At 33.9% G+C, this 21,056-nt stretch overlaps 1 protein-coding gene across 5 annotated transcripts in view; it reads left to right on the top strand.

The window, feature by feature from the left end:
* The window catches only part of Cep164 (centrosomal protein 164), a 138,466-nt gene that overhangs the window by 79,666 nt on the left and 37,744 nt on the right, over positions 1-21,056 (top strand). For all 5 annotated transcript variants that reach the window (XM_069832716.1, XM_069832717.1, XM_069832719.1 and 2 more), the window contains exons 7-13: positions 2,187-2,408; positions 7,686-8,521; positions 11,685-11,830; positions 13,259-13,619; positions 14,518-14,760; positions 16,192-16,340; positions 19,395-19,607. In XM_069832716.1, the coding sequence (XP_069688817.1) occupies positions 2,187-2,408; positions 7,686-8,521; positions 11,685-11,830; positions 13,259-13,619; positions 14,518-14,760; positions 16,192-16,340; positions 19,395-19,607 (2,170 nt within the window). The remainder of the gene's footprint in view (positions 1-2,186; positions 2,409-7,685; positions 8,522-11,684; positions 11,831-13,258; positions 13,620-14,517; positions 14,761-16,191; positions 16,341-19,394; positions 19,608-21,056) is intronic.

The raw sequence follows: 21,056 nt of genomic DNA, 5'->3' as shown, positions 1-21,056 counted from the left end.
TTACTGCTGTAAGCTGTACCTAACCCCTTAACCAGAAGACAGGATTGATGACGTAATGGATGCTTGAGAATTGAATCTGAGCATAGAACAAACCTTTCAACATTTTCTGGCATGTTCTCCACCCTTAAAAGTGCCAAGAAGGAACTGAACAGAACTGCAGAAACTGCTTGCAATATCATAATCAGCAGTTAAGGTCCATGACAAAGAATATACAGGGTGAGGCAGAAGTCTCCATACAAACGGTGATACGAATCCTATAGATTCAAAATCTCCTATATTCACTTTCACAAATTAAAGGATTTTGACAATAATTGGTGGCAAATAGAGGAAATTTTCAATGTAACAGTGACTTTTAAGAAACCTTTTGTTTTAAATTTAGTGGCTTTTGAATTCAAACTATGTAAATCATTAGAATTCATTCTTAGCAAGCAATATGTGAGCATAACTCAATTATGAACAAAATGGTCTTTAGGGGGTTTTGAATCTAGAGGATTCATACAGTCATGCTGTAGCAGGTAGACCTACATCACAATATATTATGTTCGATATGTATCTCCTGCAAGTCATAACAAAGTGACATGTTCTCCTGTTACTCACGGTGAACACTTGATAACATATTTTCTGATATCTGTTTGCAAACTTGTGCATTTCTTTTCTTCAGATGGTCGACATCACGAATCTTCTTCTGGTACATGAGGGCTTTCAGGTGCCCCCAGAGTTAAAAATCTATGGGAATGAGGTGTGGTGATCGGTTTGGCTATTGTGTCAAGGGTAATTTGCGTTTTGTGCATCTCATTAAAAGTCTACACTACATAGGGGGTGGGTACCAGTCCTTACCAGAAGGTTGATGTCAATCCGATCTTTGTTTGTTAGGAGCATTTCTCTAGTCTGGTTTAGCTACCAGAAATACAATCAGAAAACATGTACATCACTGTATCACTGTTTGTATGAAGACTTTTGCCTCACCCTGTAAACAAAACGTATCGTACACGATTTTTCCACTCTGACGCAAAATATCGCAATTTTACATTTTATAAGATTGTACTGTTGGGAAACTTAAGATAAATTGCACATTTAAATATTTTTAAAGTAGGGTAATTTTAACATAAGAGGAAAAGAAGTTTGAAAAGTTTTATCATATTTTCTGTTACATTAATCCCAAATATGTTTCAATATAGTGACACATGGAAATAGCAGATGGCAAAGTTAAGTGGAACATTTTGTATAACGGTACACAAAATACAGTTTCACTCTAATTACCTTCGCTTTTATGTTCTGAAAATTGGAAGATTTGATTATTTACGAAATTTAGGTGATAATGCATATTGTTGTTGTTCAGTCAACTGTCCAAAGACAGGTCTGGATCCCACAAGTGACACTAAAAAAAGGCATTACTCATGAGGCAATTAGGTCAGGAGATAATGGGGTAGGGTGGTCAGTTTCTTTCCCCCTCCATTGCATACATCACTGGCTAGCTACATATTACACTAATCAGACTTCAAATAATACATATTGGGGTTTAAAATTTGATATGTGCTAGAATAAAATTAAAAAACTCTGACGAGAAGTAGAAGATTGTCCTTTTTCTTATTGCTATATACAGCATTTCTGCAGATAATTTTGATCTTCATTACAATCATCGTTCATAATTTTTATTTTTATATGTAATATATTTCTCTTGTGTTAAAAATTGTAAAGTTACATTTATAGCTAATAATTCATAATCATTTTTAATATAATTTCCCAAATGATCAAATCTGTATAATTATATTATCTGATCACGAGACAGTTCAAGTAACATACATTCTTCAAATGGCAAGTAATATAAGAACCGTGAAGTGTATGAAAAACTACTTTAATTTCTTCCAAAATTCGTATTAATTTATTTATGGAAATTTCACAAAACATGTTCTTTAAAATCATATGCCTATTATTATTGAAAATATATCACAAAAATTAATAAACTGTTACTATTCTTTTTAAAGTAAGTATTACTATTAATTTCATGGATATTTTCCAAGATATTGTTCTTTGGAGCACGTGTTATTGTTGAAAATAAATAATTAAAAATTAATTGAATGCAGTACCGGTATATTAGTTGTTTTTAAATGGGTTTGTTACAAGTAAGTTATTATCTGACATTTGACAACATGGACTGGAAGTTGATGTGATACATGGCATATCAGGTGAAGAAAAGCAGATGTGGCGTCGGCAGGAGCTGGAGGAGGAACGAAAGAGTGTTCGTTTCAACTTGGAGCAGGAACTAGACATTCGATTCAATCTGTCAGAATTGTCGGATCAGGAGGAAGGTGAGGGGGAAGAGGAGGAGGAAGAGGAACGGGAAGAATGGAACTCAGATGAGGAGGACCCTGATGAAGAGCGACTCATTGCAGGCATCAGGGTTTCAGGTATGTAGAATACAGTTTTACTAATTACGTCTTACGAGGAATATGTTTTATCCAGTGGTGTACACAGGATTTCTTTCTGGGGGGAGTTCAGTCGCTTGGAGCAGCCAGACATAATGAGACCAACAATGTAGGCGACCACTCTGGTCATACCTCTCTGGCCAGCAATGATGATGATGTCATAAAATGTTATAAATTTCTATCAAAGACACAACTATCTGCAAATGTTTATTTGCTACATGAATATAAGGTATATAAACGTTTTCGCCTTGTGGGGCATCATCAGATATATTAAAATTATGTGATCTGCTTCAAACCATGAACACTCCCACATACACCGAGACACATACGTACAATTCTTCCATATACACACAGTTTTCTTAATTAAACACAGTAATTCATCAACGATATGCATTATAAAAAATAGATTATTTAGATCTAAAGGATCAAGGATAACCACTATTTGACAACATTTAGATTATAACCAAGCAAAGTACTCTATATGAATGATAATTTATACGCACATTACAATCAACCTACAACAGCGATTACTGCAAACTTCGGTATGATACACAGTTCTCCAAGACGTGTCATATTCTAAACATTGAATAACTTTAACCCAAGATTTTATCCATTTATTCATTTGATTTTAACATGATCATAATTTGCATAATGTTATTTGATAAATATATATTATAATGTAACATGAGTTATATGTACACACAATTCCAATTTAATCATATTTGAATTTACACTACATTGAAATCCATCATTTTATCTTATTTCTTGTTACAATTAGTATACATATAACTCATGAAATTTTATCACCATGTATTACACACTGCTCGTATTGCTTTTATAAATCTAATTTAATCTAAGTTCAGATCACATAATTTTAATATATCTGATGATGCCCCACAAGGCGAAAACGTTTATATACCTTATATTCATGTAGCAAATAAACATTTGCAGATAGTTGTGTCTTTGATTGAAATTTATAACATTATTTTATGACATTACTAGACACATCTGAAATATAAAATGAATTGCAAAAAAAAAAAAAAAAAAAAAAAATGATGATGATGATGATGATGATAATTGGTTGAGTCACTGAGAAGAAACTACCAACTGATGGATGCATTGGAAGGAATGATGAACAAGAGAAGAGTTCGAAGCAGAAGAAGATATTAGATGATGGACAACATTGAGATAAGTGAATTATATGCGGAGACTAAGAGGAAAGCAGAAAATAGGGAAGATTGGAGAATGCTGGTTTGCAGTGATAGACTTTCCATTTGGCAGAACACTATGTATGAATAATAATAATAATAATAATAATGACCATTTACCCTTACTTTTCTGGGACAGTCCCATATTCGGACCCCTGTCCTGGACTATTTTGAAGACATTTCGTGACTGCAAAATTTGGCCCAGATTTTGCCAAGATGTAATAATTTATCCTAATTTAGATTTTGATACATTCAGAGTAATGTATTTAAGAGGTGAAATAATGGTGAAAAATTAAGAAAATCCACTTATACTCTCTTCCTCATCAGCTGCCATTCTAAGAAAACATATATGGTAGAATGAACAAGGAAATCACGTATTTTGACGAAAGCTTCAGTCCTCCTTAAAAAGGGCCAAGTAGATCCTCTCTTAGAACAATCGAAAACTATATATGTAATTATCACTCACCTCTCATAGGTCAAGGACAGCCAAACCTTGGTTCGATGCTGATTGCTATGAATAGATAAAAGAAACGATCAAATTCATGCATATAGCACGAACTGACATCTCCGATTGCAAATCTAAATCTCTATGCAGAGAAAAGTAAAGCATATGAAGACTACAGGGAAAAAACCTGATTAAGTCACATTTTACTGTTTTTACAGGAGAGGAAGTTAAAAGTTTCAAGATTTCAAGACACATTATATTCTAGATTCTTTGGGTTATCATTTTTTAAATTTCTTTGGACTAACGATGTGTTATTCTGTACAATTAAACTACACAAATGTACACTATCCGAGTTATTACATGACATCTAAAATAGAAAATCACTTAATTTTTTACTTACGAAGTTTTTACCCTATGCTCTTCATATAAAAACTGCTCAAGACCAAGGAATCTTATTGTATAGAAGAATAAGGAAAAGCCCAAGCACAAGAGGAGCCCTTAGATGAAGTCAACCAGCATTACCACGGAAACCCCAATGGAATCTTAGGTAAAACACTTCTCCCTTCTCCTCAACAGAGGTAACCCAATCACCGCATGTCAAATCAAAGAGCCAGAGTCATACAACATAGAACTGACAAGCATAGCAGAAGTAAGAGCAGCCAGCCTCCAGGCGAAAGATAAGAAAGCAATGGGATCAGATGGAATTTATACCAATAATGAAAATCTCAGGAACACAATAAATCAAATGACTGATCTATTCAAAACAGCAATCAGTTTTACTGTGTATAATAATGTGTTACTTTTGTGTGTTTATGTTCTTTTATTCATGTTTTACAATGTGTTGTTTCTGTCGTGATTTCATTTATTTTGTTGACTATTTATATTCCTCACTTAAATGTAGGCCTACATAAAAAGTTCACAATTCATTATTGCTATCCCCACTCTGCTAGATGTTCTGATTGAAAATCTGGTCACAATAATAATAATAATAATAATAATAATAATAATAATAATAATAATAATAATAATAATAATATATTTATTATTCTTACTACATGTATTATTATTATTATTATTATTATTATTATTATTATTATTATTATTATTATTATTATTATTATTATTATTATTACCCGTCACTTTGGAAGGAAGCATCCATTATTCCAGTTTTCAAAAATGGTAATAAAAACAGTGTTACTAATTATAGACCCATTTCTATCCTAAACAATTTTTCTAAAATTTTTGAAAAAATTATCCACAAACACATTTCATTTTATGTTAAAAATAAGATCAATTCGGCCCAACATGGATTTACAAGAGGGAAATCTACTACTACTAATTTAGTTTCCTATCTTAATCTCATAATGCCTATTGTTGAAAATCAAGGTCAAATTGACTCAATTTATTTTGATTTTAGCAAAGCATTTGATGTTGTTCCTCACAAAATTTTATTAAATAAATTAAGTAATTTTGGTCTCTCCACTAACTATGTTAATTGGTTTGAAAATTATTTAACAGATAGACAGTCTTGTGTTTGACTAGGTAATTCTCTCTCAGTTCCATTTAATAGTTTATGCGGTGTTCCTCAAGGGTCTACTTTGGGACCTCTCTTATTTTTATTATTTATAAATGATATAAGTAAAAGAATAAGTTCTAGCTACCTTTTGTTTGCGGATGATCTCAAAATCTTTCGCAAAATTAATAGTTTGGTTGATTGTCAAATTCTTCAAAATGACATTAATTCAATTTCACAATGGTCTGTTGAAAATGGAATGAAAATTAATCAATCCAAAACTTTTGTTATTTCCTTTTCACGGAAAACTATCTCCCTAAAATTTAACTATTCTCTCAGTAATGTCGTAATTACTAGGAAAGATTATATTAGAGATCTTGGTGTCCTACTTGACTCAAAATTATATTTCCATGATCATGTGCAATATATTTATACCCATTCGTTAAGAATGCTTGGTCTAATTAGGTCTATAACTTATTCTTTTTCCACTCCTATGTGTTTATTAATTTTATACTATACGTTGGTTAGATCCAAGCTTGAATATGCATCTGTTGTATGGAACTCCATTACTTCCACTGACTCGGCTAAATTGGAGAATATCCAAAGAAAATTTATTTCCTTGTGTTCTTATAGATTTTTACCAAATTCCGATTATAACTATGAGATTAAATGCAATTATTTCAATTGCGGTAGTTTGTTCACCAGACGTCAGGATCTTGATTATTTATTTTTTTGCAAAGTCATTAAGGGTGATATTGATTGTGAATCTTTCATAAGCAATATCAGTCTTCGTATTCCTGCTAATGGTTTAAGATTTCATAAATTGTTTTATAATAAGAATCCTAAATCTCTCTCTCCGGTCTGCAGATGCATTAAATATGTTAATTTGCATGGATTCAACTTGGATCCATTTAATGTGTAGTATATCTTTGAGTTTTAACTCACTGATCTAATTTTAATAATTATTTGTCCATATATTTCTTGCATTTGGTCTATTGATTCATGTAGACCATTCCATTATTTCAATTCTCATTGTACTAATTTTATAATTATTATTTGATCAATGATTGATGTAGACCATTATATTGTTTGTATTTCATCTCATTGCCATTTTCTATCATTCATTCTCATCATCATTTGTTGTTTTGTTCTGTTTTGTATCGTGCAAAACTGTAATTGGCCTTGTGCTGTTGTTTTTGCACGTTAATATTCTAAATAAATAAATAATTATTTGTCAATGGACTTGTATATAATTTCTGACATTGTCTAAAACTTAGATGTTTATGTACCTAAGTTTTAGACAATGTCAGAAATTATATACAAGTCTATTGACAAATAATAATAATAATAATAATAATAATAATTAATAGATTGAAATAATACAAAATAATTAAGAATAATAATTATTGTTGTTTTCTAATGCCAGGCGTTTGACAATAAAGTCATTTGATCTCTTGTTCTCCAATATTTTTCAAAGATATTATCATGGTCAGCCACTGAAGCATAGATTTTGAGGTGTTCCGAATAATAATTACAAATAACTAAAGTTAGATTGAAATGACAGAAATTAATAATTAATCTTTACATGAATTTAAATGTACAAAAAATTGGAAATAACAGAGATGACATTGAACTAAACATTCCTTAAAATTTGTTATACAAAATAAGTGAAAATAATGATGATCATGATGTTAATAATAATAATAATAATAATAATGATAATGATAATAATGATAATATTTATAATAATCAAACAATATGTGTGTATTAAAAACATAATAGCAATGAACTCGTAATCAATTCTAGCAGTTTTTTTTTCTTGCATAAGATTAAAAGACAAATAAAATGAGCTTTTCATTATGTTCTCAGACTTCTATAGTTCAGAAATAAATTATATACTTTACTTTAAATTACGAATTTTTCTAAGTCTTGCGAATTCTAAGTGTCCTAATATTCCCCTTATATGATCGCACCCACACGTAGTTCTTCATAAATATATGCAGCATAATGAAGCTGTGCACCTGTCGAATTTTTATGATCCTTCAATATTGTGATGATCTTTTCCATCTAACAATATTTTTTTTTTTTTCCAGACATTTTAAATCTTATGGATGCATCTGATTTAGAAGAGGTTTCTGCAGATGAAGATAAGCTTCGCGTTTCTGTCCAGTCGGGACAGAAGCCAGCAGTTGCCAATAGACAGCAATCAGTTGATCCTTCTTTCAAGCCGGTATCAATATTAACGAAAAACTCAAATAGACCCGGGGCAAGAAGTGTGAATGGCACGAGGTTCACAGTTGAACGAGTCCATGAATCTGAGCTGGAGGACTTGCCTCTGCCTACAAACTCCTTGAAGCAGCCTAGAGAAATAGAAGAGTCTTCAGAGGAAAAGGCTGCGAAAGAGAAGACTGATTTGGAGCCTACACCCCATGCGCCTAGTCCACTAGTTTTATCCCCACGTTCGGAAGCTGAAGATGGTGTAAATAGTGTCAGTGCAGCAAATGACAGTAAAGCTCAGGACGTGAGTGACTTGGTGGTCCAGGAAGTTGAGTCCAAACCGAATGACGATGTGGAGGAAGTGGCTGCTTCCATGCCAAGTGCTGAGGAAGTGGAAGATGTTGAAGAAAGTGACGAGAAATATAAAGATGATGTTGAAGAAAGTGACGAGAAACATAAAGATGATGTTGAAGAAAGTGACGAGAAACATAAAGATGACGTTAAAGAAAGTGACGATAAATATAAAGAAGATGTTGAAGAAATTGCTCGCTTGCAAAAGGAACAATTCGAAGCAGAAAAACAGAGGTTTAAAGAGGAACTGGATAATGAGATTAAGAGGTTAGAGGAGGATAACGATAAGGCTGTTCAGAAACATCAGGAGCTGTTGGCACAGAGACTTCAGGAATCTGTTCATGAAATGGAGACTGAACAGGTATGTGGCGATTTCCTCAATAGTGTACCATACAGTAAATATTAATTTCCTAGTACAGTGAAACTTCCATTAACGGACACTTCCCAATAGCGGACTCCTCTCAATAGCGTACATTTTAAAATTCCCCTGCAAAATAACATTGGCCCTTGTGATAAAATTCTTCCAAATAGCGGACATTCTCAATAACGGATGCGGACAATGAAATGTATCTCCCAACAACAATTAAAACTTCCAAATAACGGACAGCGTGAAAGAAAAAAAAAAGAAACAGTTGTAAATTAAACGGAATTCTAACGGAATTCTTTGCAACAATCATTATCGTGCATTTGAACGTTCTTGTACTTTATTAAAAGTAAGCAGCACAGTTGTTAGTTGTGATACTGTACGTGAGCAGTCCGTACTTTCTTAGTTTGTCAAGTTAAGTGTTTGGAAGTACACTCACATTAAAAATGTCACAAAAACGTAAACGTTTGTCACTAGAAGAGAAAGTGGATATTGTAAAGCATAGTGAGAAGGAGAAATTAAGTATTTGCCACAAAGTTTAATGTGGGAAAAACTCAGGTTAGTGAAATTTTGAAAGACAAGGATGTTATTTTAAAGTCAACAATTCTAGATTTCTTTGTGTAAGGTGAAGTGGTACAGTGACTGATGCTTATTTCATTTACAGAACATTTACTGGTACGATTTCTCTCTGGATGAATACTGTAAACAATCTCACTGTCTACTGTACTGTACTGTAAAATATAGTGTTGAATATATATGAGAAATTTTAATGTACTGTATACATACTAACGATTTTCTAAATAGCGGACACTTCTTAATAACGGACATTTAATTTTTCCCCAGCGGTGTCTGCTATTGGGAAGTTTCACTGTATAAAAATAATTTTCAATATGTAGCCTATGTGAGTATTCATTTTACAGCCATCCTATGGTTACAGTCCTGGTATTTCAGATGGTTTGTTTCTCTTGTAAATATTCTCTTTTGAGAGAAGAAAATTTTAAAATAAGCTATAAAGTTTCTTTTTGGTGCTTCTTCAAATACTATAATTTTCTAAATACTTTTTCAGGTTCTTGAATATGAGTAAAATAAAAAAATTACCTTCTGATGGTCTAAACACACACAAATGATAGGTTTAGCATAATATTACTTATGAATTATTGTTTGTAGGATACTGTTCTGTGACAACATTGCACACTGTTGCACTGTTGACATTTAATACACAAGGCAGCAGTGGCGAAGTGTAAAGTCAAGACTAAGGCATGCACTATGCAGTTACTTCAATTTCTCTCAAGGAAGTGGACATGGCATGGCTAAACATTATTCCTTGTTTATTATTATTATTATTATTATTATTATTATTATTATTATTATTATTATTAGTAATTGATTAACTAGCGGATTTACTCGTGTTAATTATGTAAGTCTGTGCGGCTTACAGCTGTTTCGGTGCTTCATCACACCATCCTCAGAGCCTACTAGATCTCGGCGTCATCTCGAACTTCTCTGCCTGTTATGTGGGTGCGTTTGATTGTTGAAACAGGCAGAGAAGTTCGAGATGACGCCGAGATCTAGTAGGCTTTGAGGATGGTGTGATGAAGCACCGAAACAGCTGCAAGCCGCACAGACTTACATAATTAACACGAGTAAGTCCGCTAGTTAATCAATTATTTATATTCAAGTGTTAAAAGTAATGTATGCAAGATTCAAAATGGATTATTATTATTATTATTATTATTATTATTATTATTATTATTATTATTATTATTATTATTATTATTATACAGCATAAAGTTATATCAACTTTCAAAATGTAATTCTGTGGACTTAACAGTATATTTACTCGAATATGTGAAATCCAGCCACTGTTAATTTAGGCACTGGTCTGTCCCGAGAAAATATGATTACCTTTTCCTCAAAGTTCATATTTCGGAAATGTTTTATTTAAGTTTTCCAACTTCACACTACAATGATATCCATTGTTACAGTTGCACATTTTTACATTAAATAAAACAATAAAATACAACTTTATCTTCTCACTGACCACTGTGCATGTCACGAAATCAAGGTAGGCCTACACTGAAAGCTAAATTGTGGAAGGTACTGATCTTCGAACAGTAAGTAATAGTGTCGATTTTGCTGTTATGTTGAAAAATATCTGTCGGAATAACTATAAAAATAAATGATCAAGTTAGCAGAAATCTGTGAGTCAGTCCACTACTGCCATACAGCATACAGAGTTAGACTCTGCTTTTATGTCACCCAAACTCATTGGTATTTAGCCCTAACATACCATTTCTCTGCTCAGCGCCTTTTTGAGATCTGTGAACCGTATAATACACTCCGAGGCTTTTGAAGGCATTTTTGCCAAACGCTGCATACAGGGCATATAATTACATGCAGTCTAACCTGTTAGATTTAAACAAAATACAGCAGTATTTAATATTTTCGCGGAAAATAAAACGAGAAAAATAAATGTAAATAAAATTGTGATAGTAGTAACAACGATAATAATTTGAATTATAGACAGTGTATTTTTAAAAATAACAGGGAGTACGTCCACACCTGTGGAGTAACGGTCAGCGCATCTGGCCGCGAAACCAGGTGGCCTGGGTTCGATTCCTGGTTGGGGCGAGTTACTTGGTTGAGGTTTTTTCCGGGGTTTTCCCTCAACCCAATATGAGCAAATGCTGGGTAACTTTCGGTGTTGGACCCCGGACTCATTTCACCAGCATTATCACCTTCATCTCATTCAGACGCTAAATAACCTAGATGTTGATAAAGCGTCGTAAAATAACCTACTAAAAAAACAGGGAGTACAATGCATGCATAGGATGCTCTGAATATTCGCCTTTGCAAAGCAAACAAACACACCAACCACCAGTCCACTGTACTGCCAATAGAACAATCACTTATACAACAAACATGATCATTTAAAATATTTACCTTTAACAATTCTTTTTTTTTCTAGACGTGGAAATCCTATAATAATCAGTTATTGGGATAGCAGTCTCCTTGTTCTAGATTGTTTTGTACACTAATAATATTAATAAATGAAAGAATTTGAGATTCTTAGTAATGGTAATACTACCTACTTTATTTCGTTAACATCTAGTTTTGACATCATGTTACTGTATATAGGCCTAACTAAATATGCTTGTAGGAAGAACGTCTCCAGACATTACGATCTCAACTAGCGAAAAAAGAAGAAGAGGATGAAGCTAGACTTCGAGCTGAGATAGAAGAGAAAATGGCGTCCCTTGAACAGGACCTCAAAGCACAGCAGGAGAATCAGGAAAAGAGCATAAGGTGAGATCATCGCATGGCAGGAATGCATACTTTTGCAACATAATATTAGGAAAAGGATATTTTCATAATTTTTCACTTTTAATGTTTCCTCAACTAGACATAATGTTGACACATAACAATGACAATTACTTTTGAGGCCAATGATTCACATTTAATTGTTGTGCAAATTTATTATATTGGGACATTGCTCCTTTTCCTTTTAATGCAGTGAAGGGAGAGAGATTATAATCCCTGATTGAGATAAATAGTGTCAGAAACTTGTATACAAGTCTATTGACAGCTAATAAATGAATACTAATACGAAATACTAATAAATGAGCAATGAGGAAGATTAATTTTACAGTGGGCAGAAACCCTTTTTTGCTGTAAGGGGGAATATTTTTTTTACATTTGTAGGAGAAATCCTCCTCATAACCGCTACAATTCTTACCCTGTATTTAATTAGTATATTATTATATCATGTCCCGCACCGTGGTGTCGTGGTCTAAGGCATGTGCCTAGGGTCCGCGTAACGGAATGCACGCTGGTTCGATTCCTCATGGGGGAAGAAATTTTCTCATTAAATTTCGGCCAGTGTATGGGACTGGTGCCCACCCAGCATCGTGATGCACTTGGGGAGCTACGATAGGTAGCGAAATCCGGTTGCGAATATCAGCTATAACGGCTTGGGGGATCATCGTGCTAACCACACGATACCTCCATTCTGGTTGGATGATCGTCCACCTCTGCTTCAGCATGTGGGTGTGAGGCCAGCAGCCAGCTGGTCGGTCTAAGCCCTTCACGGGATGTAGCGCCATGGATTATTATTATTATTATTATTATTATTATTATTATTATTATTATTATTATTATTATATCATCATCATCAACATCTCATTCTTCGTAATATATACATTTGCTTCATTGTGAGTGTATATTTTTGTATATGTGTTTATGTGTGTTTACTGTTTATTTATCTGTGGGTATTTGTGTTGTGTTTTTCTAGTTTGTGTTGTGTTTTTTGAGTTTGTGGAGTGTTTTGTGCATTTGTCCAGTATTTTTGTGTTTTTTGTATGTTTTTTGCGTTTGCGGTGTTATTTTTATTTTTGTGCTGTGTTTTTGTGGTCTTTGATGTGTTATATGCATTATTTTGTCAAGTGATTATGTGTTTGTGGTGTGTTTTGGTGTTTGTTGTGTGTTTTTTTGTAGAGCATTTTTGCGTTTGTGGTCTGTTTTTATGTGTTTATGATGTGTTTTTCTGTTTCTGGTGTGTTTTTGTTTGTAGCGTGTTTTTCTGTGTTTGTGGTGTATTTTTTGTGTGTTTGCAGTGTTTTTTTTGTATGTTTGTGGTGTATTTTCGAGCATGTGAGTGTATTTTTGTATGTTTTATAGCTTATGAGTGTGTTTTACTATAATCTGTTGGTAATTGAATATATACTGTTCTTACAGGGAGAACATGGAAGCATCATTACAGGAATTGCGGGATACATTGGCAGCAGAACGAGAAACACAGATTCAGATTTTACAGCAAGAGCAGGGAGAGATACAAGCCCGCCAAGTAGCAGAATTCAAAAAGACGCTTGAGGACGACCGGGCACGCCTAGAACAGGAAACCACAGAGCAGATCGCCAAGTTCGAGCAGGAACTGGCAGAGAAGCTGGAAAGGGAGCGTGCTCGCTTGGAAGAAATCCACAATGAGCATCTGAAGGAATTCACCGCGGCCAATGAGGCTGAGATTGAAGCCACTAGAACTCGTCTGCAAGAAGAATTAACAGCCTACAAAGATCAGCTTCAACAGACGCACACAAAAGTAAGCGGATATAACTTCACACCATTTAACAAGACTCTGTGGGATCTGGATAAGATCGTATTCTAAAAAGGGAGACTTGCATCCGAATAATGACAAGAACTACAGGAAACACACAATTGGAACACATGTTCTGTAGTAGTGAATTTCTTAAATAAATAAATTAAGCCTATTAGGCCTACTATATAATACTGTATATTGAATTTATTAACATAGCGTTATATTTACTCTGTAATTTGCCAATTATAGCTACATTTTACATTTTTGGCTATGATATCTATACTTAACTCTTTTTAATTTATTTTTATTTGGTATTTTTCATTTATATCTATATCTGTATCTTTTATTTAGGTAGTATATTTTTTTTTTCATTTTAAATTTTTAATTTGTAATTACACTTGTATCTTGCATTTGTATCTGTTTTATCTCTTTTTTTATGTTATATGTAATTCTGTGTTTTTTTAAACAAATATCTGTACTGTCTATTGTAATTGGGGCTTTGTCCTATTATAGACATAAATAAATAAATAAATAAATAGATGGAAGTCATATGATGGTCTGTGCATAATGCAACACAACAATTAATTCTTTCATTTATATTTATGCACTATTTAATGAAGACATATATACCACATACACGTATACACAGTACTGATATATATTCCATTGCTTACACAAAATTGTAAGGAAATTATAGATTGTGCGAACATTAGTCATTCAGGAGAAATGTACCGCTACATGATCCCACAAAATCAATGGTTAGTACAATTTCAATGATAATCGGATGTTCGATGATCCAGGTCCAGGAAGGCAGTAGTTGACCTCATTATGCATGATGGTAGTTACTGAAATGTATGTAATGAACAATGAAATGAGCTGGACTGTGTTTTGTGTATTCCAGGAACTGGAAGCAATAAGCTTAGAACTGAGTGAGATAGTCAATCTGGAACGTACAGCTAAGCAGTCAGAGCTAGACGAAGCCAAGAAAAGGAGTGAGTCATTTGAGAAGTTGAAAAAAGAGATGGAACAAGAATTGGAACAGAAGAGGCGCGAACTGGCAACCGAACAAGAGTCTCTTGTTATCGAACTGAAAGCTGAGAATGCTGTCAAAATTGAAAAACTGAAGTTGGATTTTAGAATGGAGGTTAGTTTTCAACAGTCATTGTCATTTATTTATTTATTTATTCATTCATTCATCTAGTTATTTATTATTTCTTCAGTTGTTTACTGATTTAATTTTTATTTAACATGGTTTACATTGTTAACAATATCTCATTCTGCGCCCAATTTATTTATTTTTATTGAGCAGATTTTACAATGTTAACAATATCTCATTCTGAGCTCAATTTATTTACTTTTTATTGAGCAGAATTTACATTGTTAACAATATCTCATTCTGAGCCCAATTTATATATTTTTTATTGAGCAGGTTTCACGTTGTTAACAATATCTCATTCTACTCCCAATTTATTTATTTTTATTGAGCAGATTTTACATTGTTAACAATATCTCATTCTGCGCCCAATTTATTTATTTTTATTGAGCAGATTTTACATTGTTAACAATATCTCATTCCGCGTCCAATTTATTTACTTTATTGAGCAGATTTTACAATGTTAACAATATCTCATTCTGTGCCCAATTTATTTATTTTTATTGAGCAGATTTTACAATGTTAACAATATCTCATTCTGCACCCGATTTATTTACTTTTTATTGAGCAGGTTTTACAGTGTTAACAATATCTCATTCTGTGCCCGATTTATTTACATTTTATTGAGCAGGTTTTACAACATTAACAATATCTCGTTCTGCGCCCGATTTATTTACTTTTCATTGAACAGGTTTCACAATGTTAACAATATCTCATTCTGCGCCCAATTTATTTACTTTTTATTGAACAGTTTTCACAATGTTAACAATATCTCATTCTGCGCCCAATTTATTTACTTTTTATTGAACAGGTTTCACAATGTTAACAATATCTCATTCTGCACCCGATTTATTTACTTTTTATTGAACAGGTTTCACAATGTTAACAATATCTCATTCTGCGCCCTATTTATTTACTTTTTATTGAGAAGGTTTTACAGTGTTAACAATATCTCATTTTGCGTCCGATTTATTTACTTTTTTATTTAGCAGGTTTTACAATGTTAACAACATCATTTTGCACCCAATTTATTTACTTTCTATTGAGCAGGTTTTACAACGTTAGCAATATCTCATTCTGCGCTCATTTTATTTACTTTTTATTTAGGAGGTTTTACAATGTTAACAAAATCATTCTGTGTCCATTTTATTCACTTTTTATTCAGGAGGTTTTACAATGTTAACAGTATCTTCGTACGGAAAATGTATTTATTTGTTTATTTAATTATTTATTGTTTATTTGTTTGTTTGTTTGTTTGTTTGTTTGTTTGTACACTTGAAGCTCTTTTTTAAAATGAAATATTGTGTTAATTAAGAATCAGTTGCTGAGAGAACTTTGTTAAAGACATTGACTCTAAGCTGTGTAGTCTGGTGCCCTACATCTGTGTTGGTCTGTAGAAACTACAAGCTGCAACATTTTCAGGAGGAGCAAGTCCGTAGAGAGCATATTGAGAGGTTGGATGAACTGAGATCACGACTGAACCATGAGTTAGAGATGGAACGACAAAGATTGGTGAAAGCTCACGAACAGCAGAACGATTCAACTCGTCAGGAGTTGGTTGAAAGTTCCAGGTACGTCATCAATTTTACATATACTGTTAGTAATATTTTATTCAATGACTATTTCAACTGCAGAGATTATTGAGAGATGGCAGACAAATTTTTACATCATACTCTCTATCAGAGACAAGGCTCTCACGACATGGGCCTCCCAGCTTTACTTTTCTCGTAGAGGAAGTCATGTCAGGGAATTTATTGCTCTTTTAAAATCCATTGCCCTCAATTGGGTTTGAATTCACAAACTTCAGACCCAATGGCTAGCGTAATAATTAGCAGAGTAGCAAGGGCGATTACTTTTGTGCATTTGCAATTATGTATGCACAAATCAGCAATAACTGTAAGGCAAATGTCAGGTAAACTATGGTGCCTCATCTCGCAAAATACCATCTCGCTATCACCAATTTCATCTAAATAACCGAGTAATTGATACAGCGTCGTTAAATAAACAACCAAAGAGAAAATTTCTAATCCTTGATTATAAAAATTTTGTACTCTGGTGACTTCTTTATTGTGATCTCCAAGCAAATGATGAATTGGAAAAACATGTTATGAAATAAATAAATGAAATATAAATTTTAGTATATACAGACGGACAAATGACACGCTGAAACTAATTTTTCATCACCATTACCTAAAATATCTTCTTTTTTTTCTTTCATTGAACATCAAAAGAATGTCATTTTTGACATCTGTGAAAGATATTACAGCATAAAAAAAACTTGGAGAACAAATTCGTACCTTTGAAACTAGTAAAACTTCCAACTAGATTGTTTCAATATTTTAATAACTGTTAACGAAAATGATTAATTCCTGGACAACAAATTTAACTTGTACTACAGATATTTGATCCATGTAGATATGGTGGTAGGCTTTTTCAATGCTGTCATTTTCACGAAAGACTAGGGCCTACATCAATGGATAATGTTTCCTGTGTTTTTGCTTGCAAAGATCTTTCTTGCAATTTCCGTTTTGTTCTCCATGCTTCCGTCAATGTATCCCTGAGAACCACAGAAGAGTACTACCAGTATCTTTTTTACTGTCACTACTCATTAAGTATATTTAAAATTCAAACAAAATTACAAATATCTATATTCTTATTTTATCTTGTTGGTAAATTGTTACCATGCAGCTGCCACAGTGGTCTAGTGGCTAGAATGCTGCACTTACAATCTTGTGGACCCGAGTTCGATCCCTGGTGACTCCCAATTTATAACTTGTGTTGGGTAAGCCTGTGGTCTAGGTAACACAGGGTTTTCTCCAGGAGCTCCGGTTCTCCTGTGACATCCCAACAAATCTCCATCATCTGATCTCATCACGGATGTAGCATAGACCAGTCTCCTATGACGCACCTTGGTCAACAACTCTGTCGGTAAACTGGTCTACATAACTGGCTTCATATGGTTGAATGATGACAGTCAAAAAAATATAGTTACCATGGAAACCATTAAAACTAACAACCACTGCCTTCTGGAAAGTATCTAAATAGGGTACTTAAAGGTAGATTGTTTCAATTTAATTTTTAAAAAGTAACTAAAATTTGTACATTTAAAAAATAATGTTGTATGTTTCTGCAAATATTTGAATGGCGATGAAAAAATTATGCATATAATTCGTGTCCTAATTTAACAAACCCGTAAAAATAAGGCACCTCTTTAACCACGCGTTTTTTAAATTAGTATTTCACTATGAGATGCTGAAAGCGTGTATTTCCATGAAACCTTGAAATCCATTTTTACAACATAACATTACTTCCTCTTTGCAATTTATAATAGAAACAAGTTCCTTAATTTCACATATTCTGAAACTTAATGGACATGAATGTTATTTCAATCACTAAAATTGTATCATAGCATGGCAAATAATAGTTATATTGTATTGAATCAAAACTATTAAAATAGTAGTTTGAAAGCAATACTAATTTCTTAGCGACATATGTCTTTTGAGTGCCAACCATTTGACAATGAAGTCATTGTCTCTGTTTTAATATGATATTGAGAATTCAGAATAGACCATCAGAACTAAATCTGAATTAATGATATGAAAATTCCACTGTCAAAAATGATCATGGCTGGCTGGCTGGCTGGCTGGCTGGTTGCTTTTTCAGGGGCCAGACTTGAGATAGGTTCGTGCATTTAGGCTTACATTAGTCCATTGTGAGCTCCAAAGAGTACATGTGATGACAGTGCCTTTGTGACAGGTGATTCGGGTAACATTCGTAAATCCGATGCTAACAGGTGGACCATCCTGCCTCAGCCCTAACAGAGCCAGGTCCCATCCCCAGACGAATAAGTTACCTAATAAACCCTAAGGGCCCTGAGCCCCAAGCCCTTATTTTTTCATCTGTACAACTCCCAAGACTTTGAACCCCAGCCTAATTTTTACTATTACAGACGATAAATGAAATGAAGGGAAAGTGGAGAGTGTTGGTGAAATAGAAGAGGGAAGTGGAACTGCTCCGAGAAAAAAATCTCTGTAGTATCTACTTTATCTACGACAAATTCCATCACTACCAGGTCAGGGATAGAACCAGGGCTGCCTGGATGGAAGAACAGAGCACTAGCATTGAGCCACAGACACGGAATTAATGATACCAGTGTCGACAATGATGGTGACTGGTGACAGTGATGACGATTTTTTTAGTTGGTTATTTAACGACGCTGTATCAACTACTCAGTTATTTAGCGTCGATGGAATTGAGATAGATGGTATTTGGCGAGATGAGGCCGTGGATTCGCCATAGATTACCTAACATTCGCCTTACTATTGGGGAAAACCTCTGAAAAAACCCAACCAGGTAATCAGCCCAAGTGGGAATTGAACCCGCGCCTGCAATTCTGGATCAGCAGGCAAACGCCTTAGCCGACTGAACAATGTCGATGGCGATGATGATGATGATGATGATGATGATGATGACAATGGTGATGTGTGATGACGATGTTAACAATGATAAGACAATAATGACGGTAATAATAATGACTACTGCAACTATGACGTCAGTGATGGTTTCGGTGATTATAACTATGATGATTATGGTGCTGATTATAACTGTGATGATCTCTGCTCCAGAGTGTTTGAAAAGCTTCGCTGTGAGAAGCGCCTGTTGGAGGACAAGTACCGTTCTCTTAAGGAGAAGTACATCAGACTGAAAACGGACGTGAAGATATCGATGGAGAGGCGAAAACGACGTGATGCAGGTGGAGGGACAACGACAGGGTCTGAGACAGAGCGCTCCACGTCCCACAAAACAGGAGCTGCAGTAGCTGCGTCGTCTGATGGCAGGTGAGTGTGTTTCTCTCAGGTTCAGCTGTACTATCCTGGACAGACTTGTCCTTTTCCTGTCTCTTAAAACAAGTTCCTGTAGCCGATCTCCTGACTCACAAATGAAATACCTTTCCTTCGTTGTATAAAAGTACGTTTTGTTTCTGTGTTAACATTATTCATCATTGAAAAATTAAATGAGCAATGTGTAATTTGAATTACCCGGTACATCAAACGTCAGATGAATATAATCACTTTCGTCACGACAGCTTTTGTTTTTTATCTGCTTATTTCTGAAGAGCAGCATTAAATTATATGCCTTCTATTTTCTCCTTGAAGAAATTATTGCCATTTTGCAAAAAAATATCTATTTTGAGAGTTTCATGGAAATACACATTTGCAGCATCTTTTATTATTCCTTGCTGTATTATACCGGTATTATGTTCTGATGCAAGGTTATGTTTTAAGATTAATAGTTTTCATTGTGATTTAAGCCATGTAACTCACAGATGCTTTAAGTCAGTGGTTCTCAAACTGGGGTCTGTGGACCCTGAGGGTCCGCAAATATTCCTGATAGGGACATTTTGTCTTTCTTCAGTAGGATTTTTATTTAAGCCTATGTGGCAACAATGTTAGAAGCACATTGGCCTTTGTCGGTACAACATACAAATTCGTTCAATAAAATTGTTGTCGACAGTTTTAGTGTGTTAGTAAACAGCGTAAAACTGTAAGAAGAATTTTTTGTGTGGCAGTGATGTCAAATGCATTGGTCATTTTCTATACGTACAATACAGCTTATAAATTCGTCCTACTGATTATTGACAGACTTTGTGTGTTATTGAAGTTATTAAACAGTGTAAGAACGTAAGTTTAAACACAATAACCAGAAACATTTTATAAGGTTTGTCTATAATAGCACAGTCTACTATATACAGTCGCGAAGCTTGAGGTGTTTTTTTGCAAATCTCGTGATAAAGCGCTCCAAACGGTGAGCAACTAGAAACAATAGACTGTCCATGGTCGACTTTGGACTGTGTCGTATTTCTATCGAGTGCTAGCTCGTTGCGTATTTCACATTGATGCTTGTGAAATGTTCGTTATTGGTTATAATGAAAATGTTAATGGCTAAAATATAATAATTGGAATAATAATATGGAACAAGGAGGAGACGTTTGTAGTGTTATAAATTGTAGCAACAGTAAGAGAAAGAGGCCAGAGTTATTCTTTTTCCGATTTCCGAAAGATTCAGAAAGGTTCCTGGGTTTCCACAAGAATGCTGTGCAGAAACAAAACTGTTAATTTGAAGTTCTTTGTGACTGTTAGAATACATTATATCCTTAAATTTCACAATGAAATGTTTCAGTCTAACCGAAAGGACATTAGATACCAGTTAAAGTTCTGTCACTTAGGCTGCTAAAATTCCAGAGAAATAAAGGTTAGGTCTACTTTTTTTTTTTTCAGAGGATATAT

The sequence above is a fragment of the Periplaneta americana genome, chromosome 8 (genome assembly GCF_040183065.1).
Source record: "Periplaneta americana isolate PAMFEO1 chromosome 8, P.americana_PAMFEO1_priV1, whole genome shotgun sequence".
NCBI classification, from domain to species: Eukaryota; Metazoa; Arthropoda; class Insecta; order Blattodea; family Blattidae; genus Periplaneta; species Periplaneta americana.
The sequence above is the reverse complement of the archived record's forward strand: the minus strand, read 5'-3'. Positions and strand labels throughout refer to the sequence as shown.